The sequence below is a fragment of the Myxocyprinus asiaticus genome, chromosome 47, assembly GCF_019703515.2.
Source record: "Myxocyprinus asiaticus isolate MX2 ecotype Aquarium Trade chromosome 47, UBuf_Myxa_2, whole genome shotgun sequence".
Lineage (NCBI taxonomy): Eukaryota > Metazoa > Chordata > Actinopteri > Cypriniformes > Catostomidae > Myxocyprinus > Myxocyprinus asiaticus.
Genome location: NC_059390.1, coordinates 1,750,672 through 1,777,689, shown reverse-complemented (window position 1 = coordinate 1,777,689; position 27,018 = coordinate 1,750,672). Strand labels below are relative to the sequence as shown.

Here is a 27,018-nt window from a genome sequence, read left to right as displayed (position 1 = left end):
CACTTCTCCACTCAGCTATTGGATCCTACACATTAGAAGAGGTGTTTTTGATTCATTTTGCTTTAAAGACTACTCACATAATTCATGGACTGATTGCATGGAATGAAAACATGAATTTGTGTATTTGAAAATTATTTTTAAGTGGGAGACAAGATTTTAACTTAACAGATGCTTCAGTCACTAAGAGAAGTACCATGGTACCACCACATATATATTGGACATGCACCATGTGAATACTATGATACATAAATATGCTTGCTTGCTACATTATAACATTGATTCCATCACTATACATTTTTGTAAGGGATGTTATGCAACATATAGTAACCTCTATGCACTGCATATTTTATGTTGCTACAGTTTGCACCTGAAATTACCCTCACGACCACTTTATTAGGTACACCTGTACACCAACTTATTCATGCAATTATCTAATCAGCCAGCAGTGCAATGCATAAAATCATGCTTCCATTAATGTTCACATCAATCATCAGAATGGGGAAAAATGTGATCTCAGTGATTTCAACTGGGGCAAGTATTTCTGTAACCTCTAATCAATTAACTGAAGCTCCTGACCCACATCTGCATGATTTTATACATTACACTGCTGCCACACGATTGGTTGATTAGATAATCGCATGAATATGTAGATATACAGGTGTACCTAAGAAAGTGCTCGGTGAGTGTACAAATGCATGTATGAACTTACCGCAATGATGCTCATTCCTGATCCTGGGAATGATAATTCCTGCAGAGTTTAGATCCAACTCTAATTAAACACACCTGAACCAGATAATCAAGCTCTTGGGTTTCACCGGGAAATGAACAACAGGTGTATTAGAGCAGGTTCGAACTAAACTGCAGGAAGGATGAGCATTTAAAGTAATTTTGTAGTCGAGTACTCTAACGCATAACAAAAACGAGTAATCAATTACTTGAAATTTAAGTTCAACATTTAAACCAGTTTTCTTTATGAAATATTATCACTACGCATAAACAACATCTAAACTCAAATTAAAAAAACATGTGCACACACAAAGAAATAGGCATCCTAAGTCTTCTGAAACGATGCAATCACTTTAAATAATGACAGAATTTTCATTTTTGTGTGAATTACTGTATTACAACATCATGCAAGATTGTAACTGCAAAATGTAGAAGAGAGAAGCAGTTTCACTGTTGCCCACAACAGGCAAAGACACAAATGAAAATCAAATTGTAATATTCGAGTGCTGTTTTTACTAGTCGAATATTTAAAGGTGAACGAGTACTCGATTAATCGATTACTCACGCACATCCTTAGCAGGAAGATAGATTTTTATAGGTACGTTTATTTGGAAACAAATAATAAAAACAACAGTTTGTCAAATAAATTGGCATGTCAAACGCATGGCAAAAATGTTCAGTCTTTTATTTAAAAACTATAAACAGTCACCAAAGTAAATGAAGCCAATCTATATCAGACTGTTAGATATATGTATAATCGCACACCCTACAGACACTGCAGAAATGGGGGGGGGGGGGTCCCGGGGGTCCCCGCTGGGATGCTAACACTACAGTAATAAATGTTACACAACACACAGCAGAGAGGACAGCCTGGGGGGTCCAGAGCTGGAATGTGGCGTGGTCGTAAGAACGCGAAAAAAAAAAAAAATTAGTACAATAAAATCCCACACTATATTAAGATAGAAAAAAGGTCTGGAGGAAAATATCATACCTGCACGGAAAGCAAATAACACACGAGAAAACCTGTATAAAACTCCATGTATTTAAACCATTTTACAAATACAAAAAGAATCGCGTACGAGCGTACGGCAGGCTCATACACTGTCGGTTACAGTGAATACAGATTGAGGGGAATATCTTCAATATTTGTGTTTTTTCGTCTCTTCTACAAAATGACATTTGATATATTATTTCATACTCTTTCAGCCAGCAAAATGAGTTCTACAAGTTATAATAGTACAAAAAGAAAATGGGGCAAAAAACAAAAAATGTAATCACAGTTCCACAAAGAAAAGCCTGTAGCCCTCCGCCAGCCCTCCCAAAACTTTACAGCATCAGTACCTTCGCAGAATATTTACAGGGTTTAAGTACATTCATCCACTGCTGAGTATAGAATCACATCTCATACAAGTAAACGGGTTAAAATAAAAAAAGTGAATTTGAACCTACTAAAGTAATGCTTCTGATACCAGCGGCAGCAGCGGCATGAAGGGTGATTTACTTTATATCTATTCACAAATATTTACAAAAAATGTTCTCTCATTTACTCATATTGGTATTTATTTCAATAATAAATAAGTGAAAATATAATCAGCTCAAGTAAGAAAACCAAGCTATCAAGTTATAAAGAAAAAAGAAAAACAAACGATCTAGCCACACCTCTGCCGCCCGCACCGTTTTGTCCACTTGCCCCGCCCACAGAATCCCCCTCTCGCCCAATCAGCGGTGCTCATCCGGGACTATAAAAATGTGCTCGTTGGGCCGGGCGTGAAGAGGCGGATAGAAGAGTGAAATGGGCGCTGGTTTCTGAGTGGCTGGTGGAAGACCCGTGGCAGTTTGTGAGGGAGGCGGGTGGGGGTCAGTGGAATGGAGAGAGAGTGAGGTGGGGGAGGGGTTTCGGGGGGCGAGAGGTATCACCCCGTGACCCAACAACGCTGGCGACCTGTGTGACAGCAGAATGGGGAAATCAGGTTTGTATTTCCTTTCAAAGAAGTTCTTTTGGCTTGAGCTGAGCTCAGGCCTGCAGCGTGCGTGCAAGTTCGTAAAGGCATTTAGCGAGCGTGGTGGAGACCTCCATACTGCTCAGCGCCAGCACAGAGAGATGATTTTCATGCCGCCTTACCAACCTAAAAAACACAAACATGCATCAGCTGGCTGTATTTGTAAATTCTACTTCAAAATTCTTGTCAACATGAAAACATTTCAGAGTGCAACAGGATGTTCAACGAGGAAAAAGAAATTAGTGCACCAAGTCATCGAAAGGTAAAAAGTATTTTTTTTTTCTTTCTCCCAAATTTGGAATGCCCAATTCCCAATGTGCTCTAAGTCCTCGTGGTGGTGTAGTGACTCGCCTCAATCCGGGTGGCGGAGGACGAATCTCAGTTGCCTCCGCGTCTGAGACCGTCAGTCCGCGCATCTTATCACGTGGCTTGTTGAGCGCGTTACCGCGGAGACGTAGCGCGTGTGGAGGCTTCACGCTATTCTCCACGGCATCCACGCACAACTCACCACACGCCCCACTGAGAGCAAACCAGAAGGAGGTTACCCCATGTGACTCTACACTCCCTAGCAACCGGGCCAATTTGGTTGCTTAGGAGACCTGGCTGGAGTCACTCAGCATGTCCTGGATTCAAACTCGCGACTCCAGGTGCTGATAGTCAGTGTCAATACTCGCTGAGCTACCCAGACCCACGGTGAAAAGTATTTCTACATGACAGGTAGCCAGCCGAAAAGCAAAAATGTTTCAAAGGCAGAGCAAACGGTTACGTTTTGATAAAAGATCAAATAGACTAACGAATCATTCACAATAAGAACAGGAACTGTATTGACAGTGTTTTTCATTTTGCTCTAATGTGCATATTTATATACAATAGTTAGACAAGTTCAATGCCATTTGATTTTAAACCATTTAAAAATCAAAGCATCCCAAAGAGGCTTTTGAACCGCAGCAGTGTACTCCACGCACATGACAATACTTGCGTGAAACATGAACCTGCCCGGGCGTAGCGCAAATACATGCAGTGACAGTGATTATATTAGTGAGTTTATTGTGAGATTTTATCATTTGAAGATCTTTGTGCTATTTAGGCTCATAGCTCTCTGTGCACTTTATTTGCTGCCGTTTTGAGAATTGTTTGAGAAACTTCCATTGCAACAAACTTTCTTTATTCCCGAATGCTGACGAAAAACCCATTAACTCTCCGCGAAACCTGACTGTTAACCGAATGTTAAAAACAGTAACAGTGCACATCCCAAGTATTGACCCTTTGCTAAGCCCCGCCCTAAAATAATTTCTGACCAATCCGATTTTAGCAACTTAAGCCGTGCGCCATTTCTGACAAGCATTTAGTTTTTGCTAATGAGAGTCTACGTCCAACGAGAGTAACTTAACATTACTTAATTTACGTATTGATTCAGGTCTTAGAAATAAAGAGTTCAAAGCATCATAGTTAGTGTTGAGAGATGTTATTATAAGTTTAGGCTAATGTTATCAGGTGTTATTGCCATCAAATGAGGTTTTTCTCTTTTAAAGTGACTGTGATGATCGTTTGCCTCAAGTCTGATTCACAGCCTCCACAGTTTTCAATCAAATCAATACTGCGTAAATTAACAATCTTTTACAAAATTAAAATAAATAAGCTTTGCAATGTTCCTCTTTATTCCAGCCTACCTAAGAAAAAATTATCAATTCCGTTTATGAGAATATTTTACCAAAAACCCACGCCTTTAACGTCAATCTCCCGTTCATTTCAGTGGGAAATTCTGCAAAGCTTGTCAGAGCGAGCAGCGGCAACCAAGAGGGGCGGAGTTTAGCGAAGAGTCAATTGTATTGTATCAAGAAAATAAACAGTGAATTTTGTTTTCATGCTGACTTATGTTTATATTTTAGTTCATTGGCAAGTTTACAGCATGTATAAACAAAATTAGGCTCAGATTGGAAATATGCGAAACAATAAACCAAAAGGTTTACTTACTTCCGTCCACAATCAGAGTACTTAGCGATGTTCTTTAACGTTAAGGCAGCAGTTAGTCTAATGTGTTTGGTCATTGGTCCCTCTTTATCATCCTGAGAAAAACAGACATAACATGAGATAATTCTCTACTGGACATAGTGGAAATATCACTGTAGAACACATGGGTTCATACTACAAGGTTCCCACTTTTAAAAAAAATGAACTTCCATCAGTTTTCCATGATCTTTCAAGTCATTTGTGGGTAAAGATACTTATAAATCCCTGATTCAGATTTGCTAATGGATCATTTAGATCTGTTGTGCCTATTACACAGATCAGTTGAGAAGCTCTTGCTGCTTACAAGCTTTACTTTTAAGAGCGATATCTATCTGATGAAATATTTCAGAACACAGCACAACCAGACAAATCTATATTTCTTATCATACAGTAACGTGCATAAGATTTGTATGACTTGTCCAGGCCTGGAAAACAATTTTCCACTATACTCACTGTGAAGTCCCTGAACACGAGGTTTCTCGAGCCCCTGCGTAGAGCCATCAGAGCTGCGCTAGGGTGATTGACGAGCGCTTTCTGCGGCCTGGAAGGGGGAGGAGGACTGCTGACCACTGCTGGAGGAGACCTGCACATCAACACCACCACAGTCAGAACCAACATTCAATCACCATCATCTACAACCTTCAACCACTATAAATCAAAAGAAGTTATACACACTTGGAAGTGTTGGGGTTGCTGCCTTGTGTTTGCTCCTCCAGTTTGAGTGCAGCTATGAGCGCTTCTCTCGAGCAATGCTTATCCTGCAAAACACACACACAAAGATCAGTAAAGCACTTCCAATTCTTCATTTAGTAGATGCTTTTATCAGTATTTGTGTTCAGCTACAGGAACTAAAGCTCACATATAAACAGCCACCAGGGATGATGATGTCATCATTATGTCAACAGAGAGAAAAACAGGACCTTAACCTTACCTGCAGGTGTGTGATGAAGGATAGTCTCTGGCGAGGGAAAGGTTCACAGCCCTCCCAGAGGCACTGCCCAGGGTACACGTCTTTACTGCCATGATGGGTAGCAGCATGGTAAAACACCTGTGATGGCGTTTCAAACCATCTAAAAAAAAACAAAAAATGACATGTTTAAGACAAACAGTGTTACAGTTAACATGCACCAGTGAAACAGACACCAGTAGTGACACTTTCTTACCGTTTGCATCCCTGCCACAGACATTTAAAGTTCTGTCCAGGTTTACGTGCTTGATCTTGAGAGAGGGAGGTTGCTTGCGAATTCTGATTGGTTCCCTGTGCAAGCTGCACCACTGGGGGCGGAGTCTGCACCGACAAAGGCTGCTGCAAAGTCAAACAAGAATATTTAGCGAATTCAATAATAAAAGACTTGACTTTAACTTGGACTCAATTACGCATGGCGACTACGCCAACTTAATGCAAAATGTAAAAGTGAAATATGGCAAAGCCTATTTTTAGGACAATTCTGAATTTGTGTTTTAACATTTGCCAATTAAGCACATTTCTGCTGCCATTACTGCAATAACACCTTTCATGAGATATCCAGGTTGATTATTCATGTAAGCTCACACTTTTTTGTTTAAAAAACATTAAACAAAGGGGGCCTGGGTAGCTCAGTGGTAAAATACGCTGGCTACCACCCCTGGAGTTCGCTAGTTCGAATCCCAGGGCGTGCTGAGTGAATCCAGCCAGGTCTCCTAAGCAACCAAATTGGCCCGGTTGCTAGGGAGGATAGAGTCACATGGGGTAACCTCCTCGTGGTCGCTATAATGTGGTTTGTTCTCGGTGGGGAGCATGGTGAATTGAGCGTGGTTGCCGCGGTGGATGGCGTGAAGCCTCCACACGCGCTATGTCTCCGTGGCAACGCGCTCAACAAGCCACGTGATAAGATGCGCGGATTGACTGTCTCAGATGCAGAGGCAACTGGGATTCGTCCTCCGCCACCTGGACTGAGGCGAATCACTATGCGAGTCCATGAGGACTTAGAGCGCATTGGGAATTGGGCATTCCGAAAAAGGGGAAAAATCCCCCCCCCCAAAAAAAAACATTAAACAAAGTACCGAAAGTATCAACAAGTATCAATAAGTAACACATTTCGTTTAATAACTACAAATAAAATAAACGTTTCATTTAATAAATTAGCTTTCCTAAAGATAATCATTTTAAAAGGCATGATTTTCAAATCGCATTAGTCATTTAAAACTGCACAATGAGGACTTTAAGACTAGTGGTCCACCTATATGTTTTTTTTTTTTTTTTATACGGCCGATACCCATAGAGCAGGATGGCCGACAGGCCAACATAATGCAGATATATCACAATTTAATATAGTAAATAACATGCATAAAATTGCTAAAAAATTAAACTCTAATTTAGCACTTTATTTACACAATTTCACACAAAACTTTAACTTTGTAAAACCCATTTTAGTAACTTGTGCACAAATAAATTGTTAATTTTTTAAGGAAATACAAAAACATGTTTTCACAAAAGACAGAAACAAACTCATTTGAACATACAGTACACAGTGAATATGACATTTACTTTCAGCACACGAGAAGCACATTTACTTTGAAGTTGCTCAAAAGGAATATTAGTTTTATTGATATTTGCCTTTTTATCATTAGACAAGACAGTTTAAAGTTACAGGGAAATGTTGAAGCAAGAGAGGATGAATGAAACAGGCGAGCACTTTAACATTATGATCTCCTACGCATCTGTCGCGGCTCTTATATGCGGACTGTTTAAATGAGACTGTGTTGCACACCGGTCTATTATTGTAGTAACATGATGGCACAAAACAATAAAACAAACTATGGTTAAATGTTTACATGTCTCAAAGGGCTTCTTCACATGCAAGCAGGCGATTCTCGGAGTCCTAATGGCCTTAAGAAACAAATCATCCATGCGGGAAAATTTATTGGCCGATGTGATAATTAAATTGTGTATTATTGGCTGATTTACCAGCCTCGGCGATATATTGTTCAATCACTGTTTAAGACATCACAGCATTATTTTCTGTAAAGCTGCTTTGAAACAATGTGTGTTGTAAAAAGAGTTAAACAAATAAAATGGACTTTCTAGCACTAGCCATGCACTACATAATAGTGGGATCTAAGCAATTTTGAAATCATGTTTGCTCTTTGAAGAAATGTTCCAAAATTACCTGAGCGTTGGTTTCAGGATGCGGAGAGGGCACACTTGGTCTCTGCTGCGCTGCGTTCTCTATTGCTACTTTTGCTACTGTGCTTGGGTCTGCGCCCGCTGGCACGGCCACCATGGTGGAGCTGTTGCCAGCATTGTTGGGGTCACTGATGGTCACTATCCGTACACCCATTTTCGTGGGGATTCCGGAGGAACCTCTATCCACATCCTCCAGTGGTCTCTTTAGCGGCCGGCTCTCAGAGGTGCCGTTAGTGGGAGGCGAGGGCAGCTCAGCTCCAGTTGCGCGCTGGAGGTTAGTAACAGCTGCGGGTGGAGGTGGGGAGTGGTTATAATGTGGGTGCTGTTGCCTCAGGCCCAGTGTCTCTGAGTTCTGAACTGAGGGGCCGTTGGAAATCTCAGCGCTGTAGCTGGAGATCTTGGGCCCGTTGGCCAAGCGATCTGCGTGCTCTGCTTTGGCAGTATCCTGCTGAGGAGCAGCAAGAGAATCCGTGAGGGCTAAAGCCCCGTGCGCTTTCTGAGGTGACAGCACCTCCCCGTTCCCCATGTGTTTGGAAGCCTTATGATTTGGAATGTTTTTGCATGGATGGGTACCAGTAGTGGGGTCCAATCGTTCAAAGTCACAGACCCCGTTTACCATTAGCTTTTTAGGGTCAGACGGTGCGCCCCCCAATGCCTGCTTCCCAGGGCCATCGGCGCTCTGCGTGGTGGGGCCGTTCAGTGCCTGCATGCCCTGTGCAGCCTCTGCTTGGCTGTTCCCTGAGTTGTACGGAGGTAGACTCGAGTCGAATTTCCTCCCGTTGAGCATCTTGAACGCAGGTCTGTCCACCTCCGCAGAGTCCCCATTGCTGGCTTTGGCAGAACCATCAGCGACAGAGGAGTTCTCCATGACCTCAATCTTACGCTCATGGGTGTTGAGTCCCGCGGCGTCCTTGGCTTCCTCCTCCTTTTCGCAGATGATTTTGTCACCTCTGAAAGGTGGCATGGGCGAGGGGCAAGTGGCTCCTGCAACTGACAGAGAGGGAGTCAATTGCAGGCCAATGGCGGGCGAGGCTGTGCTGACCGACAGGCCGGTCTGAGATGCGATAGGAGCCGGCGCTCCCTGGCTGACAGCTGCAGCAGCAGGGAAGCCAGAGTTTGGCACTACTGTGAAGGTAACTTGGTTGCTGGTAGCAGCTTGCAGAAGGGTGCCAGGGGTAGAGGTGGAAATGATCTGCCCAGGAAGGATGGAGATGGGGACAGCACCGGTCGCCTGCAAGGGACTCTGCACAAGCTGCACATTCAGCTGCGGCTGAGGTGCCCCCTGACCACTGTTGGTTACCTGGTACACAACTTGCGGGCTAGGAGCTCTGGTGCACACAGGGGCTGGGACTTGTGGAGCAGGGAGTATGAGTTTTCCGCCAGGGGTGGAAGGACCACGTTTTGGAAGCAGTAACTGTTTTATCAGACTGGATTCTGTGGAGGTAGGTTGGCCAGGGGGAGGAGGAGGGGGTGGAGGAGGTGGTTGAAGCTGAAACTGCTGATGCCGCTTGACAGACAGAATCTGGCTGACTGTATGGGGCTGACCTTGCTGCTGCACATTTGGAGAAACAGGAGGTTGGCCAGGAGGTGGCGTGGGCTGTGAAGGTGCCGTGGGTTGCCCTGGCAGCTGAATGGTCTGAGTACTGGGCATGGCTGAGGGGTTGGTCAGTACAATTTGATGGATGGCTGGGGCAAAAGCAGTGTTTGGTTGTGGATTGGGACTAACGATGACTAAACTTTGCTGTTGCTGCTGCTGTGGCGACTGCACTTGTGGTGCCGGTTTGGGTGCAATGTTCTGAAACGATGCGACACGAGGCCCTTGTGCACTCTGCACACCTGTGACAGTCACCACCTGCCCTCCTGCCATTAGTGAAGTACAGGGTGCACTCACATACTGAGGGGGTGCTATTACCAGAGCCTCTTGAGAAGGGGCACCTTGCTGTCCCTGAGGGGCTATCGAAGGACAAACACCTTGTACCCTACCTGTAAATATATGTCCTTGTGGCGGCCCCTGCTGGATCAGTGTGACGGGAGTGTGGTGGAACAGGGTCTGCTGGGTAGGAGAGCCCGCAGGGCAAGCGCTGTGGTTAGGAACAGCTGGTGTTCCAGAGGCTGTGGGGATAGCACTCTGGATCATGGCCGTCTTCAGAATGTCATTGGGACGTGGGGGAACTGGGGCAGTAGTCGGAGAGCAGTGGGGAAGTGCGCCTGGTCCCGTTGGGTTCACTGGGAGACGTGGAAAAGTCTGGGCTGGCGCAGGAGCACTGGGAACATTGTGGCCGTTGCCGTGCAAAGTCCCGTGCATGGTCAAGGCCACCTGTGGTGCTGCCTGGCCGGCATTAAGGCTTGGTGTTGGTGCCCGGACGAACTGCCCACCCATACCAGGGGGCAACGCTGCACAGGAGAACGAGATGTAAAGCACAAAGCCATTAGTGCTATTGGTGTTAAAACATATTAAACAATGTAGTTTCTCAGAATTGTTAGAATGAGAGTTACTAGCCTGATCACATTAGTGTATTCATACCTGACTGGGACTGTGGAGATTCTGAGGGGGCTTCATGTTTGGGAACTAGTGCAGGATTGGCCACCTGCTGTGGAAAAAAAAGTTGGACAGGAAGAGGAATAGACCTCTTTCGCACACCAACCACATGGATTTGAGCCTGCCCACTCAGGCGTGAGTCCTCCACCCGCTTCACCGTGTGATTGGGAAAAAGCGTCCTAAAAAAAAAAAAAAAAGCAAGCAAGCACCGAGGTGATGAGCAGTGAAGAGCCTGAGCCTTAGCACTCAAGTTTTACAGTTATACAGAACAGACAAACAGCTTCACAATGATGACAGTCACTGCATATGCTCTACAGATTCATGAATCTCACCTCAGGCATTTGTAGAAGTTGTTGGATGTCACCACGGCACCCCGCGCCATTTTACTGCAGGTTGCCAGATATTCAGAGTACATCTCTGAGCGAGAGACCGAACCCTCTGGATGAACCTCAAAATGAGCATTTAGCCTACAAAGAGCAGAAACTGTTCACAAAACACCAGAAAATGTAACAGATTGGAGAACTGTAAGGATGTGAGAGGCATTGACTCTTACCACTGAGCTGAGAATTTCTCTCCATCTACCTCCACAATCCCAGGTGGAGGTGTGGACTGCACAGGTGCTCTGTTCACTATACATGAAGAAAAAAAACATACGCACTGTAACCCCAAACTATAAACCCATTGGCATATTCACTACTCAGACAATTTACTATTTTACCATTTAATCCCAACCATCTCCAGCACATTTTTCTATTTTGCGACAGTTCTTATTACAAGAGTAAAAGAAAACTTGTTCACTTTGCTGACCAGAAGAGGGCAAACTCAAAAACAAATGGCAATTTTATCTTCATTCTGAAAAGAGTGAAACACTCATGCCACAAAGTGCTAATGAGGGAATCCATTGACTGTTTGAGTGCTTGCTAAAATAACAGACTGCAGTGCTCATTTACTCATTCAGACTTGATATACGGATAACATCAGAAAAAAATAAAGACCAAAAGGAAAATTAGACTTTAGAAACGCTCTTACCAGGGCCAGGAGTGCCTTGTGTAGGTGGGGGAACGTTCTCTACGAGCTGCGGTCGAACCTCTGATACCTGACTGCTGGAGGCCTGATGCTCGATAAGTTTTACTGCCGTCAGGGCATCTGGTCCAAATGTGTGCAGGTCTACTGACACCAATCGCACTAGAAGATCTGACAGACGCACATATATACAAACTGTGTTAGTTCACTGTTCCTGATAGAAGGCTGAATGTGTTTCCTGTATTTACCAGGTGACTGTGTACCTATGCTTCTCTCCACGGAGGCGATTTTGGTGCACGTGATCTCCCCGAGCTCGGCCAGCTGGTACAGAACCTCCAGAGCGGAGATGACCAGTATGATGTCCGGTAATGTCAGGAGGGTGATGACCTCTCGGTACGACTCCTGATCCACATACTCGCAGATCAGAACACCGTTATCCTCTACTTTGCTCAGGTTGCCCAATATTTCCATGGCTGTAGGATGCAGATGAAAGTATTGAACTTTTATAGATGATTTTGAAGACAAATGCAGTTACCTTTTCTGTGTTTACATATTTCCTATTGAAACAGGACATATAACCTACTTGGACAGGAAATTTTGTAGGTCTCATCCCATAAAAAAACAAAAAATAGCAAATAGTCAAGTCATTTTATTTGTACAGCGCTTTTCACGACAGGCATCCTTTCAAAGCAGCTTTAAAGAAAAAAAAGAAAAAAGGCTTAAGTTTACATCACAGCCGTGAACCACTGATAGTCAGAGGCAGGTGGCATTAGGTGGATGGGATGTCTCATTCTATAGAGCATTGGCTCTTGGCCAATTTTTTTTTTTTTTTTTTTATGTAACCAGCTGGTATGTGATAGCTGTGCAGTGTGTAAACCTCACTCTCCTGGCCTTAAGAGTTGCACTAGAGACCGAGGCTATGCCTTTTATAGCCTCCTTACTAGCGCGTCTGACTCCCATGGTGGGGATAGCTGGTTCGAATCCCACTCGGGGCGGGTCGAGTAGGACCGTTGCTACTGGTGCCATGACCCGGGTGGGAGTGAGGTTTAGGGGGGTGAGTGTACGGTAGCCAGCTGGAACGTGATAGCTGTGCAGTGTGTAAACCTCACTCTTGTGGCCTTAAGAGTTGCACTAGAGACCGAGGCTAGAGGTTATGCCTTTTATAGCCTCCTTACTAGCGCGTCTGACTCCCATGGCGGGGATAGCTGGTTCGAATCCCACTCGGGGCGGGTCAAGTAGGACCGTTGTTACTGGTGCCATGACCCGGGTGGGAGTGAGGTTTAGGGGGGGTGAGTGTATGGTAGCCAGCTGGAACGTGATAGCTGTGCAGTGTGTAAACCTCACTCTCGTGGCCTTAAGAGATGCACCAGCGACCGAGGCGAGAGGCCATGGCTTTTATAGCCTCCTTGCTAGCACATCCGACTCCCATGCCGGGGATCGCCGGTTCGAATCCCGCTCGGGACGGGTCGAGTAGGACTGATGACATATACACTCAAGTGCAAGATCAGTCATCAATATTTTGGTCCATTTTCCCAGAAAAGAAACAGTGCACATTTTAAATGCATCCTTTGCATTTAATATATAGATGAACTCAAAACTCAAAATATGCATGGACTAAAAGACACATAAATGTATTACATGCAGTTAAATTTTGGGTACCTACACATACTGAACTATGTGCTTACCCCTCATTTTGAGAAAGCGATCCTGTGACATCAAACATTTGGTGATGGTGTGAAACATCAGATGAGTTGTTCGAAAATCAACTGGATCCAATTGAAGCTGAAAGTGGAAACAGACACAATTAACAAACATAAACCAAAACACAACCAGACGTGGCCATAGGTACAAACAAGTGTGTAACTAGCCTGGTGCAAATTTGATCAAATTTAAGGCAGTTTCATTGTGAAGCCAATTTATTATTTGCCAATAGTTCCTCCCATTTATTTATTTGTCCACCCAAGCAGCAAACCCTACCTTCACCACTGGGAACAACTGATATTATATGGAACTGAATTTAAAATAGATAATTAAAGAGCTACAGTTTTGAATTCTGACCTCTCCTGCGACATTGCCGAGCGTGTCGAGACCCAGCTGTCGCAGCTGGATGAAGGTGCAGTGCGCACACAGCAAGAGGAAGCGCAGGCATGTGCGATTAGCTGCCAGGAGTTTGATGTTGGTCTCCTCAAAAGACAAGTTCCTCAGAATCATGGCCACCTGCAGTACCCGCTGGCCCTCTACGTCACCGATGCCCACGTTACGTGGCGGGTGGAAGAGAGAAGAGCAGATACCTCTAGTCTCAAAACCATCTGAGAAAAACAACACAAACATACTGTTAAGTGATGTTTGGTTAAAACATTGATAAATCAAAGTGAAACTACACTTTGAGTGAGTGTCATCCCCACATCAAAAGAAACGAGAGTGTGGCCGGCATGTAAACATCCACATACTTTGAGTTGTGCAGCTCCTGTCTGAGATGAGATCTTTGACTTCATTATCTTCAATGACATCTTTCCAAAACTATGAATGCAGGACAACAACAGTTAGGGAGAGAAAGCAATAAAACGTATTAACATAACAATTCAAAGTAGATTTACATTGTATTCAGCCATTAAGGCTCTGTTAAGCCACGCGTACGCTACACTCGGCGCTCTGCAACATGACGTTTAGAGCAGAAATCCGAGTTATTTTAGTGCAGTACCTGTAATTGACCTTCTAGTGTGCATGCTGCTCATATCTGTGTCCCTATTGTGCATGTTCATGCATTCGCTTTTTTTACATTTCCGATCGTACACTTTTTACCCTTTAAATCCGCACAGAATCGGAGAAAACCTTTAGCATCGTCCTGTTTCAAACGAATTGCCCAAAATGCTTCTTAAAATTAAGATAATGAAATCCATTCACAAACTCGGGCAGTTTATTCTTGATATATGTCAACAAACATGAAAGAACCACTCTTAGCAATTTCTGTGCTTATTGGCACCATTTGCAAAGGAATGATAAAACAGCTGAAAATAATTAAGACGTAATTATTATTATAGAAGTAGGGAGATGTGGGTGAAATTTTATTTTATTTTCAAATAATTTTTGTCTTCCTCTTCCTAATACCTTGCCCTTCTCTTGCGCTCACTCATTTCATTTGTTTTAGCTCATGACGGTCTCTCACTCGTCGGGACAGTGCGCACACCTGACGACAAGACGTCTAGACATCCTAACGTCTGGGACTAGTCTCAACATGTCGCAGGAGTGCGCACACAATGAGACCATTTGTTGTGAGATCTAAGACTTCTCGTTGCCGACTCAAAACATCAAAGGAGATGAGCTTGAGTCGTGTAGTGTCCACTAGGCTTTACAAAACCTCTGATGCCGTCTAGGTAGGCAGCACCTACAGAGAAGGCAATCCCAGAAAACAAGCCCAGTGAAAAACGATGCAAATTTCAACCAATACCACAAAGTTGCTTATTAGAATATAAAATTGTTAGCTTAGCAACATGTGCTAATGGCAAACTCAATTGAAACCAACTGTGAGTGTACACGGTGTGCTTCAAGTTTTTCAAACAAGCTACTTCTAGGTTTTATTTCAGTTTGGATGGTGCTTAAGAAGCCAGACAGACGAGGCAGCTTACTAGGTTTTGGATCAGAGCTTTAGTGTTAAAAGACTGTCTAACCTTTACGAAGTCTCGTGAAGTTTTCTCCTGCCAGTCTGTCCCAAATACAGCAGAAAAGCTGCCTAATGCTGAAAGACAATCACACGTAACATTAGAGGCACAAAAACACATTTGTAGTCACGAAGTGTTAATGCACTAGTCAAGACAAGCTTACAGTCGTCAAACACTCCGGCGTGCGCAAGCAGCAGCGTGACGAGTTTGGGCTCTTTGTCCAGCTGCATGGCGTGTTTGCTCTCGTTGGACAGTAGCGTGCAGACGTTAATGGCGAAGTCCACCTCATTTGGGAGTCCAGACAGGAGAGACAGCACCAGTTTGTTGTAATCAGATGGAGGGACGAAATCCATTGACAGCCCATAGCTTTGGCGGAGATAGTCTGTCATTCAGAGAACAAGAACGTTATAAAGAACGGTCAAAAAAAGACAGCTTTTAAATCTGGTCTGAATCTCAAAAACAAAACTAATTACACTTATTTAACATGACTATACTTGTCTGCTCCTAATAAAAGCTGATTGTTACATTTTCTCGAGAACATGTAAGCGATTCTCTCATCATTTACACATCCTCAAGCCATCCCAGATGTGTATGACTTTCTTTCCTCTGCAGAACACAAATGAAGATTTTTAGAAGAATATTTCAGCTCTGTAGGTCCATACAATGCAAGTGAATGGTGACCAGAACTCTGAAGGTCCAGATATCACATAAAGGCAGCATAAAAGTCATCCATATGACTCCAGTGGTTTAATCCATGTCTTCTGAAGGCATCCAATCAGTTTTGGGTGAGAACAGACCAAAATATACCTCCTTTTTCACTAGAAATCTTGACAGCAGTCTCCTTGGCGATCATGATTTCAAGCTTGATTACACTTCCTATGGCGCCATCTAGCACTCTATAGTAAAAAGGAAGTTATACTTTTGTCTGTTCTCACCCAAAACCAGTTGGATTGCTTCAGAATACATGGATTTAACCACTGGAGTCTTATGGATTACTTTTACGCTGCCTTTGTGGTTTTTGGAGCTTCAAAGTTCTGGTCACCATTCACTTGCATTGTATGGACCAACAGTGCTGAAATATTCTTCTAAAAATCTTCATTTGTGTTCTGCAGAAGAAAGAAAGTCACACACATCTGGGATGACATGAGGATGAGTAAATTATGAGAATTTTCATTTTCAGGTGAACTAGCCATTTAATAAAAATAAAAAAACAACAACATACTAACATCTTTGACAATTTATGACAGTATTAAAATGAACACAAAATAATGAAAAAGGTTTATCCTCCCTAAAATATAGCCTAACCTACTCTTTATATAAAGGGAAACAAAATCCGTCTCTTAAAAGCTCACTCACAGAAGTAGCAGCACTATTTCTTTTGTGGCATTGAGTTTTCACAGGTGCAGCTCACTAACACACATTTAGCCCTTGAGGCAATTGTGTGTGTGTGTGTGTGTGTGTATGTGTGTGTGTCTCAGAACAGCACAGCACAGGCTCATCTGTACCTGATACAGTGTGTTGCTGGTAGTTGTATGTCGTGGGTATTGCACCAATTGGAAGCAAAGGTTTAGGATTCCCCGGCTGTTCCTCTTCATCTTCCTCTCCAAAGTGATGCACCTTTTCATACTTCTCTAAGTAGCTGCAGAGAGACCAGAAAAATACTTCAAACACACAAGAATGATGCCCAGATAGATGTGGTTTTATAATCCCAGTAGAATACAAGACATGGAGAATAACTTGGGGTCATGACATGAGGAATCAAATTTTCTTTGATCTTCTGACATATAAGAGCTCATTGTACTTTAAAACCATACTGCACGTTTTACCAACTCACCAACTCAAAACTTCCTCCTCACTGTGAAGAGAGCATTTGTTGAAACCAAGCTGCCAAAATGACTCGTTCTCTACTTCCTCTACATTGTGATGTCACACTGTGGTAGACATTTGCATCAGACCGCCTCCACAACACCACATCAACACCTACTTTATCTTATCACTCCCGTTGCCCCGCCCAGTGGCTGTTATCAGTAAGATGGCAAGGAGAGAGCAGGTCAGTCAAGAGCAGAGAGCCAATCAGAACAGTGGGCGTTTGCTGAAGGGTCTTAAAGGAGCAGCACCACCAAAACTGAGCGTTTCTGACAGAGGGTCAGAATGATGGTCGAAAATGATCATGTATTACAAATGCATGACTTTACTAATATTATAAGTGAATCTCAAGGAACATATTAACAAAATAATGCATGTCAAGACCCCTTTAAACACACAGTTTTTCACTGAACAGGTGGCTCAAGAACCTCAGTGTTGGTGGTTACAATAGCTTGGCAATCATTTAAAATAAACGGAAGTTTACTTCTATTCTCGAAAATATTAAAGTTAATATTAACTGAAATTATTCCCAATTTTTTATCTAACCACATAAACACACAGCATAAGTATACTGTTCATTGTTCGATTGAAAAGATTGCAAGAAGGCGGTGTCTGTTGAGTTCTTCACATTGCAATGGCAGAATAAAAAGTAAAAAAAAAAAAACTTTAACAACAGATGACTGTAGCGTAACCTCATCACATAATTACTTGCGTTACTGTATCTAGATAACGAAAAAACATTTACACCATATTTGAATGTGGTCAGAATCCTTCCCTGACCACCTCCAAATGCGATCTGATCACAATGCATCTTGGGAGCATTTACACCTGTCATTTGATGTTGTCAAATGCTATCCGATAGCGATCATATCATCGAAAACGCATGTTAATGCAAGGTGTAATTGGGTACTAAAGGCCCGGGAATACTTTGTTTTTCTGCGTTCCGGATCGTATCACACCCCGTTGACCACATTGCCTTTCAAAGTATTTTTTTTCTGACTGCGAGAGAATACGAACGCGTTCGACGCACGCTTTGCAATACTCCTAGAACAGTCAACGGCAAGCGTAAGTGCCAGCGATGCATACAGACGAGGACTGTCCGCGTGTCTGGGCCGTGCGCGGACAGTGCTGATGACGAAATTTGAGTCACGGACACTGTGCACTGAGTAACCAGCAATTCATTTGGCCTCGACAGTGTTGTACTCTCAGCTCCATTTAACAGATTGTACTGTTTAAATCTCTTTATGAAGAATTACGGAGATATTCCCTAAGGCTGGGCAAAATAATTCTTAGCCAGTGTAGTTATTCATTTGATCTAAACCAAGTCTATCTAGAAAGTACTCATTGTATATCAAACAATTTGTGTGTATATTCATAAACCCCTCCAGATAGAGACACGCCCTCTAGAGGTTCACGCTGAGCAGCAATATTAAATAATTTATCATTACAATTCAACTCGCAAAGTTTGTCAAAATGAACGCTTGCCAAAAGTTGGCTATAGATGCAGTACACTTGAAACACGTCACAGAACAAAGCAATAATTAGCGATCTATCTGAATCACCGTGGCAAAAGGAGCGGCGGATGTTTGATTCTCCCATATATAGCCTCTCCATGATTTGAAATGAAGCACCTGTCACGTAACTAACGCTTTTATATGGGTAAAAAGAAAGGAGACTGTTCATCAACATGCGCACACCGAGGCCAGATATGGTCTATACTTGGTGTATACCTGCTAGGGATGGGCACGAGTACTCAGGTAATCAGACATGGCAGCAATGATCGATCATGAAAACGATGGTCGATGGTGATCATGCATGATGTGACTTCTCACTTAATTTGAAATTCAGTGACAATTACCTGACAAGGGGTAATTGAGGGGTACATTGATTGTCAGAGACGTCCCATAGCAACCAAACTCATATACGACGCTGCAATGCTATCGATATGATAATCAAGAGTGTGATTAACCATGTTTTGAACACCTGTCTCTGCAAAATGTTTGCTAAACACGTTTTATTATAATTTAAATGTAAGAACTTTGACTCGTTCATGGATATTATTTAATAAAAGTGAATGTTTATCACTGACTGTAAACCTCCCTGCCCTGGGTGCTGACACGTTTGCGTGAAGTAACACACACCGGCATCTCGACGAAATGGGAGTTGAAGATTTCTGTAAAGTGTCCGACTCTGAGTTGAATGGAACACTTCATGAATCATCACAGAAACAACATGGAGCATCGCGGCTTTCCCAACAGGAGTGAACACTCGGGGAGACACACACACACACACGCGCGCGTGCGTGTAGCAGTGGACTCAACACACTGAAGCAGTGCATATACAGCAGGCAAGTGTTTCAAACGGCTAGACAGAGCGCAGATAAATAGAACAGATTGCAGCATCTTCAAAACTGAACTTCAACTTAACACGCATATTAAAAAGGCGATGGTTATGGCGTCTCCTGTTACGCCAACTGCGATTTGAAAATAGACGGTCCAGACAGTCACTAAAAAAAAAAAAAATTGGTGCGCACTTACTAAGATTACTATGGTAACCTGAAGGAAGAACAGACAAACGTGTGTTGTGCCCATTCTTTCACCGAGTTGGGCAGCGAATCTTCACAATGACAAAATATGATGCATTATATTTTGATTATGCAATCTTTTGTACCAGATTATTTTATAACAGCCTATAATAATGAATAGACGATAAACTGGAACAACAAGACGCAATGCAGCAGCCAAAGACGTTTGTCAGACATGTTATTATATATACAGTTATGTACATGTCATTGACCCTCGGACTAAATTCTCGAGTACTCGAGTAGACAAAGTGACCAAAATGCCCATGCCTAATACCTGCATGATGGACGAAGTTGAGCTACAATCACACTGTGTACAATCGTACTGGGAATATTACCACTGTCTTTTATATCAGTCTCTGAGTTGTTAACCTGTCATGTTCATTTGGAGCACGCACACATGTGCAGCCGATCAGATCGGGAGCTGCATTAAGACAAGCGCTATTAATTATTTTTTTCTTCCTTATTCAGCCTTTGATGGATTTACAAAGTATCTAACGTTAGCGTTTACAATATTTCTTTGCAAAACCTCGATTTAAAAAAAAAAGTCAAAACGCAAATTCGAATTAAATCGGAAAAACCGGCCAGCCTTAATTTTCCCGCAAAATCAGCGCAGAAAACGTAAAAAAAAAAAATAAAAAGTCTACCGACTCCATCTGGGACTGCAATTGACTAAAGTGAGCATTGGCCAATTCCTGACACTGAAAGGTGTAATTCAGTTACAGTGTTTCCCTTCTTAGGTCGGTAGACTGAGCTTCTGTCAACAGATCGCACATTTAAATGACTCATTTCACATGCTTCGATCGGTGCCAAGTAGTTCAGTGGTAAGCGCATCACACCACAAACTTAAAGACCCAAGTTCAAACCCCTCCTCCAGCACTTCTTCAGCTGTGACTGTGTAAACACACATGCAATTCCCCTTTTGTGTGAGAGAGATAAGCGTTAGACTACACAATGACTGCCTACTGGAGACACCTGTACAGCTACAACCATTTAACAAAGTGGGATCGCAACTAAAATTCCTACATTATTATCTGAACACTGAGAAAACATGTTTAAAAATAAAGTTTCACTGCACATGACAGGCTGTAGGTCTGTGTGGCATGAGTGAATTAGACTAACCGAGAGCTGGAAGAGTTTGGATATTCTGAAAGCTGCACTACATCCTGCAAACTCCCAAGCTAAAGCGAAGGGTATCTACAGAGACCTATCAGCTGCGGAAAGATCTGCAGGACTCTTTTTAATGTGTGATGTGTATGGGATGCACCCAAGTGTTTCCAATGAGGCTTTGAGACAAACATTCAAAACAGATGTGGAATAAAATCAAGTCTTCACAAAATACATGTGCAATTAAAACGTTCCGATGTCTTGACTCCCAAACACCTGCAGCTTAAAACACAGGGTTCAAAACATGATCTTAACTCCTGACGGACAAAATGTGACTTGTTGAGAGTTCAGATGCATACTGGCACTAATGCACAGAGGCAGAATCTGTGCAACAACAACTGCAGAAACCATCTAGAGATTTTCTTTCTTTTGATACTACAAAAACAACTCGATCACAGATAGTGAATTTCCTCCAAGCAACTAGGTCTGTGTAAACTCTTAAAAGATTTGGCTCCATTTCTACCTCCAAACTCCCTAAAAGATGGTAGCGCCTCAAGACATACCTCTGAAGGATTTCAAAAACAACCTGAGTTGCATCTATAGAACTAGAGGAGAATCAAGACATCTTTATGGAAATAAAACCAAAAGAGAAAGTTTCTAATAAATATACGTATGACTGGATGCTATAACAGGTTTTATTTGATGCTCTGATCCATGAAGATCTCTAGTTAGCCCCCTCTCTTTTTTCTTTTTTAACTTTCTCCCCAATTTGGAATGCCCAATTCCCAATGCGCTCTAAGTCCTCGTGGTGGTGTAGTGACCCGCCTCAATCTGGGTGGCGGAGGACGAATCTCAGTTGCCTCCGCGTCTGAGACCGTCAATCCACGCATCTTATCACGTGGCTTGTTGAGCACGTTACCGCGGATACGTAGCGCATGAGGAGGCTTCACGCTATTCTCCGCAGCATCCACGCACAACTCACCACGCGCCCCACCGTGAGCGAGAACCACATTATAGCAACCACGAGGAGGTTACCCCATGTGACTCTACCCTCCCTAGTAACCGGGCCAATTTGGTTGCTTAGGAGACCTGGTTGGAGTCATGTCCCCTCTCTCGAGGAACACAAACAGGAGAACTTTATATCCCCTGTAGTTCTGTTCTGAGATCTGCTCACAAACAGACTCTCTGATTTACCTGAGAAATGAAGGTAAAGATGTTGAAAGATACAGAGAGTTGCACTGCAGAAGGGTAATTAATTACACTTTTAGCCCGTTGTGTGGCAGGTGTATGGCCCACACAGCCGAAAACCTCCCTGCTGCCAAGTCTGTCGGTCTCACCCCTCCATAACCTACTAAACTAGAGAGAAATGCACGTGGAAAACCAGCAGCCACTCACTGTAGACAACACAGCCACAGGTGTAGCGTGTACGCTTCCTCGCAACTGCCTTCAGAGACTACAAATGTACATAAACCTACATATCAGCACATGCATATTCTAACATTTGTTCAAGAGCTTCATGACACTAAACATCATCTAACCACATTCAAAAACATGCAGATGCATCCTTAAAAGCTGTCATTTTAACCTAAAAGCATCCACCCACACCTGTAAAGTCTCCTGATATAAATTTCTGTTCGACCCACATACAAACATACAGAAATGAGCACATGGATGTTCTAAAACTTCACATTCATAAACAAGCAAATAACAAACTAGACAGCCTCCAGAACCCTGCAGATGCTCACTCATAAAAGTGACAGACCACTTTAAACAACCATCTACTACTGTTAAACTCCTGATTTAGATTATTTAGATATTCTTTGCCCCTCGTTTTCTAAACACTTCTTCACGAGAACTGAATCACCCAGAGAAGCGCCTGTAAACATTGAGCACATGTGAACAGAGAAAGAGAGACTCACCGAAGGTAGTACTGTTTCAAAACAAAAGCAGCATTCGAGCAACTCCTGGGGAAATTAAAATCCTCGCCCAGTTCGGCCCATTGGTTCTTGTCGGACACCTGTAGGATGATGAGACAGGTGAGAGGTGAGGGGGGTTCAAGTGTACAAGTGTATATATGAGTGTGTGTATGCTAACTCCCATTAGCACTCCAGCTAACGTGCAGTTTCCCGTGTGAAATGAATAAATCAAACCTGCTGCACAGAAACCACCTGCTCTGAGACGAAGCCCGTCCGAGCCCAACGGACCCCCGCGTCCGGACCGCGGATCTGACGCGGTTTACGGGTGTATTTACATGGCGGAATGCACAGGCCTCTATGCGGCCTACAGTCGCTCAAACCTCCGCCACACTGGAGGAATGAACTCGATGATCCGGGTGCCGGTCCGGACGGGGTTCGGGTGCCTCAGTCTCACTCCTGATAATCGATGCAAAAGCCGCCCGGTGGTTTTGAGTGAGTGTGTGTGAAAGAGTGTGTGCGTCTGGGGCCAACACACACTCACTCGTGCACACAAACACACACACACTCACTCACTCACACAGGCCATAACAGCAGCAAGATCCGCCGAACCGGGCCGGAGAGTTGAGCTGAAAGACTTTGTATGGTGAAAGAGGTGGAGTGAGAGTAACTTACCTTCGCGAACCCCCCTAAAGACACCACTCTCATATACAGCGCGCTTAGGTCCAGCTCCTTTCCACCCACCACGGGAACCTTTCTAAACGGAGATCTGTGGAGAAAAAACAACCGAATTAGCAGCCATGACCGGACCGGACCACTCACCTACCCCGCGCGGGTCTCCCAAGTTCCAATAAGAGCGAAATTCCCGCTCACCCTCTGCTGTGGTGAAATTGCCGCAGCTCGTCCAGGAAAGCCTGTCCTTTCCTCCGCTGCTCGGGGAGGTTTTTCCCCGTCGAGTTCGCCATCGTTTCGCTGAAATTCGGTCAAAGCCCCGGCTCAGATTCGGTTCCTAAGAGTCCGGCGATCCCATGTTCCGGTCCGCTCCGCTCCGGCGCGGCTGCGTGTTTGAAAAGTTAAAGAAATGACGGCGGAGGAGGATGAGGAGAGTGGAGAAACCCGCTCCAACGGCACCCAGAGCAGCCCGTGAACCCGAGCGAGCTCAGCCCAGCAGCACCGCACGCGCCATGCTCACGGCTGCACGGGAAATCAACGGTACCGGCTGCGCTTGCGTTGGCTTTTGGAGTGGGTTTTTTGACAGAGCGGGACGGACGCGTCTCCGGTTTAATCGCGCACACTGTAAAGCGGCAGCGGGATCCAGTTCAGACAAAAAGACCCGAGGCCGCGCGGCTCCGCGGCGCCCCCAGCAGGCAAGCAGCGGCACTGCAACCGCCACAGCGCCGCTAACGAACAATAGAAGGAGCAAGCAGGGGGAAAGGGAGCGTCACAAAACTCCGCGAGGCCGTTAAAAACGGGAACCAGCTATGGCCATTGGTGGGGGGAAGGGAATGTCCACTTAGACTTCGTTTAAAAAGTGATTTCTTTCTTGACATATTTCACAAGTATCTAAACAAGCCATTAAAAAACAACTGTCTAACTCAGACACTTCTCATCTGAACCACCGTAGCTATTTTATGAAAAGAGATCACCATTGTGCTATAAACATGCAATTCCGGACATTTCCTAACGACTTATAAACGAGGACTGTTACGAAACATCCCATATCTAGCATTGCGCGTAGCTCAGACGGAGAACAATGATAGAATGAGTTAAATCGTTTTGTCTTCAGTTAAAGTTCAGCCTGCGCTTTGTTGCTGTGGACGAGCAATTATTTACTCCCGGTCCCTTGTGTTAACCGCCGGGCGGATATAAACGACACGGGGTGACTACATTCAACCATTACACGCACCCCTCTCACAAGTAATTCTGCCACAAAATGGCGGAGCCCGACACGAAAGACCCCATTTTGTCAAGCATGCGATAAGAACAGCTCGAAAAGCAGCCCTCTGGATGGAGATTTATATTTTTAAACATCATTTTGAGCGAGTTTGGAATGAGGTTTGCTGCGCGTCCTGGAACGTTGAGCCGTCGCGCGGCAGTGTGGAGAATAATGTCCGCGCGCTCTGGCTTTGAATCGAGCGCGAGCAAAGACGCGTTTAAATATATTTATCAAACTGGATATAATTAATATTATATTTTAAATAAAGTGTAATCGTTGATAATTTTTTATCTTGCGTTATGAAGCCAATCGTCTGTTTAATATTCTGAAAACCTTGTTATTTTTCATTTATTTGCTCTTTTTTTTAAAATAATAATCTTTTTTATTTTATTTATTATTATTATCATCATCATTATTATTTAATTTGAAGTATTTAAATGTCTGATTAGAAATGCAGTTTCCTACGTTAAGAGTTGCGGCTATGCGAATCATGTATTTATGTTCTAATAAGTTCTCACGGTCATGGAAAACCTGAAAATATCAGGGAATATTAAATATGTGATTTCTAGGCCTGGAAATGTCATGTAAATTAATAAAATCTTAAAAAGTCCTGGATATTTTTATAGTCAGTATAAATGTTTCTAGTTATGCTCAGCTCTAAAATATAAAATGTACTATAAATTGCTCTTTGTGGAGGAAGACTCTATAAAATGGGTTTATAAATTCTTATCCAGTCATCATGAAGGACTAGAAAAGTCTTAAAAAATTCATTTGTTAAATGGGATGTGAACCCTGTAACAACATTGCTCATAGAAATGCTTGAACATTAATATTAACCGGAGAAATGCTGTGCTGCTTTACTTCAGCAAACTGGTTTGAAACTCAAAAACCTGCATAATCTTGGAGTATTTGTTAGAAATAGGCCAATGTACCAGATTGTCCCTCTGATTTGTTTAGTATTGTATTTTATCAGTGGTCATCTCAAGCATAAACGAGTAAAATAGAATTATATTGTAAGTGAAAGTGTCCAATAGCAGGGCGGTTATTGAGATTAAGCGAGTAATAGTTAGCTGGTCATGTGATCATAACATGGCAGCCCCCATGAGGAGACCCTTTCCATGTAGATTTAAACAGCTTTTATAAGGTCACTGATATGACTGGAGTCGTCATCTCACGTGAGTGCTCATGATTTTATACATGTGTTTCAAAAGTACAATCAATTTCTTAAAGGGACAGTTCACCCAAAAATGAAAATTCTCTCATCATGTACTCGCCCTCATGCCATCCCAGATGTTCATGACTTACTTTCTTCTACTGAACACAAATGAAGATTTCTAGAAGAATGTCTCAGCTCTGTAGGTCCATACAATGCAAGTGAATGGTGACCAGAACTTTGACCACTGCAGTGGTTTAATCCATGTCTTCAGAAGTGATCCAATCTGTTTCAGATGAGAACAGACCAAAATATAACTCCTTTTCACTATATATCAGTTGTTTCCTTGGTGATTACAAGCTCGATTACACTTCTTAGCGCCATCTAGCACTCTGCGCAAGTTAGTGCTAGCACTAGGAAAATGTAATCAAGCTTGAAATTATGATCGCCGCTGATTTATAGTTTGTATTTATAGACTGCAATGGGAAGCTTTATAGTAAAAAGTAGTAACATTTTGGTCTGTTTTCACCCAAAATTGATTGGATTACTTCAGAAGACATGGATTAAACCACTAGAGTCTTATGGATTACTTTTAAGCTGCCGTTATGTGCTTTTTGGAGCTTCAAAGTTCTGGTCACCATTCACTTGCATTGTAAGGACCTACAGAGCTGAGATATTTTTCTAGAAATTGTTGTGTTCTGCAGAATTGTCCGCATTTAATACAAGTTAAACTCAATCGACAGCATCTGCGGCATAATGACATACCTGCCAACACTCCCGTTTTTCCAGCTCTACTCCCGATTTACAGTTTCTCCCGATGAACTCACAATTTCCTGCATCCACAATTTGCTTATGAGAATGTATTAGACCACCAGGTAATGTTTTATCACATTGACACAAGTTGAAAATTGTTCATAAGGTGAGTAAGGGGTCGTCTGAAAAGTACAAATTGTGCTAAAACTGTGGATGTTTTAAAAACAATGGAAGAACAGAAGGTTCAAATGTAAATGTTCAATAAGATGTACACAATTACACAGATCCAACAATGTATGAATGCAACCACTGAGTCAATAAGTACAGGTGAAAGAAAAATAATTTAAAGTTTTACAAAAATGCTCTTCCACAACCCCCCCCCCCCCAAAATACCCCATACATGAATCATATATGTAGTCTATTTTTACAGGTCTTTAAAATGTATGTGCTGGTTCCGATCAAACATACAGTATATGCACAGAAAATATCAACCCACAGCTGTATTTTGTCTTTTGCCATTAGGTGGCATCATTATCAAACAAAATGGATTATTATGATCTTGCATTAGAAGAGATTATCATAACAG

At 43.0% G+C, this 27,018-nt stretch overlaps 1 protein-coding gene across 1 annotated transcript; it reads right to left on the bottom strand.

The window, feature by feature from the left end:
• Positions 1 to 1,075: 1,075 nt before the first annotated feature.
• Positions 1,076 to 25,033, bottom strand: LOC127436695 (AT-rich interactive domain-containing protein 2-like). Its single transcript, XM_051690999.1, has 21 exons — positions 23,464 to 25,033; positions 23,266 to 23,359; positions 22,597 to 22,694; positions 16,629 to 16,762; positions 15,287 to 15,505; positions 15,133 to 15,200; positions 13,915 to 13,984; positions 13,523 to 13,773; positions 13,150 to 13,246; positions 11,728 to 11,937; positions 11,471 to 11,635; positions 10,995 to 11,070; positions 10,774 to 10,908; positions 10,427 to 10,620; positions 7,886 to 10,296; positions 5,900 to 6,042; positions 5,668 to 5,806; positions 5,412 to 5,494; positions 5,190 to 5,319; positions 4,701 to 4,792; positions 1,076 to 2,852 (listed from the first exon to the last, which is right to left on the bottom strand). Exons 1-21 carry the CDS (start codon positions 23,553 to 23,555, stop codon positions 2,741 to 2,743), a joined length of 5,013 nt encoding a protein of 1,670 aa, XP_051546959.1. The 5' UTR covers positions 23,556 to 25,033; the 3' UTR covers positions 1,076 to 2,740.
• Positions 25,034 to 27,018: the final 1,985 nt, after the last annotated feature.

Excerpts from the sequence above, each read along its gene's own strand:
- LOC127436695 (XM_051690999.1), bottom strand. The coding sequence starts at position 23,555 with ATGGCGAACTCGACGGGGAAAAACCTCCCCGAGCAGCGGAGGAAAGGA. Across the intron at positions 10,621-10,773 it reads AACTTCTACAAATGCCTGAG|GACGCTTTTTCCCAATCACA; the intron begins GTGAGATTCATG and ends TTTTTTTTTTAG. Across the intron at positions 2,853-4,700 it reads TACTCTGATTGTGGACGGAA|GTTGGTAAGGCGGCATGAAA; the intron begins GTAAGTAAACCT and ends TGTGTTTTTTAG.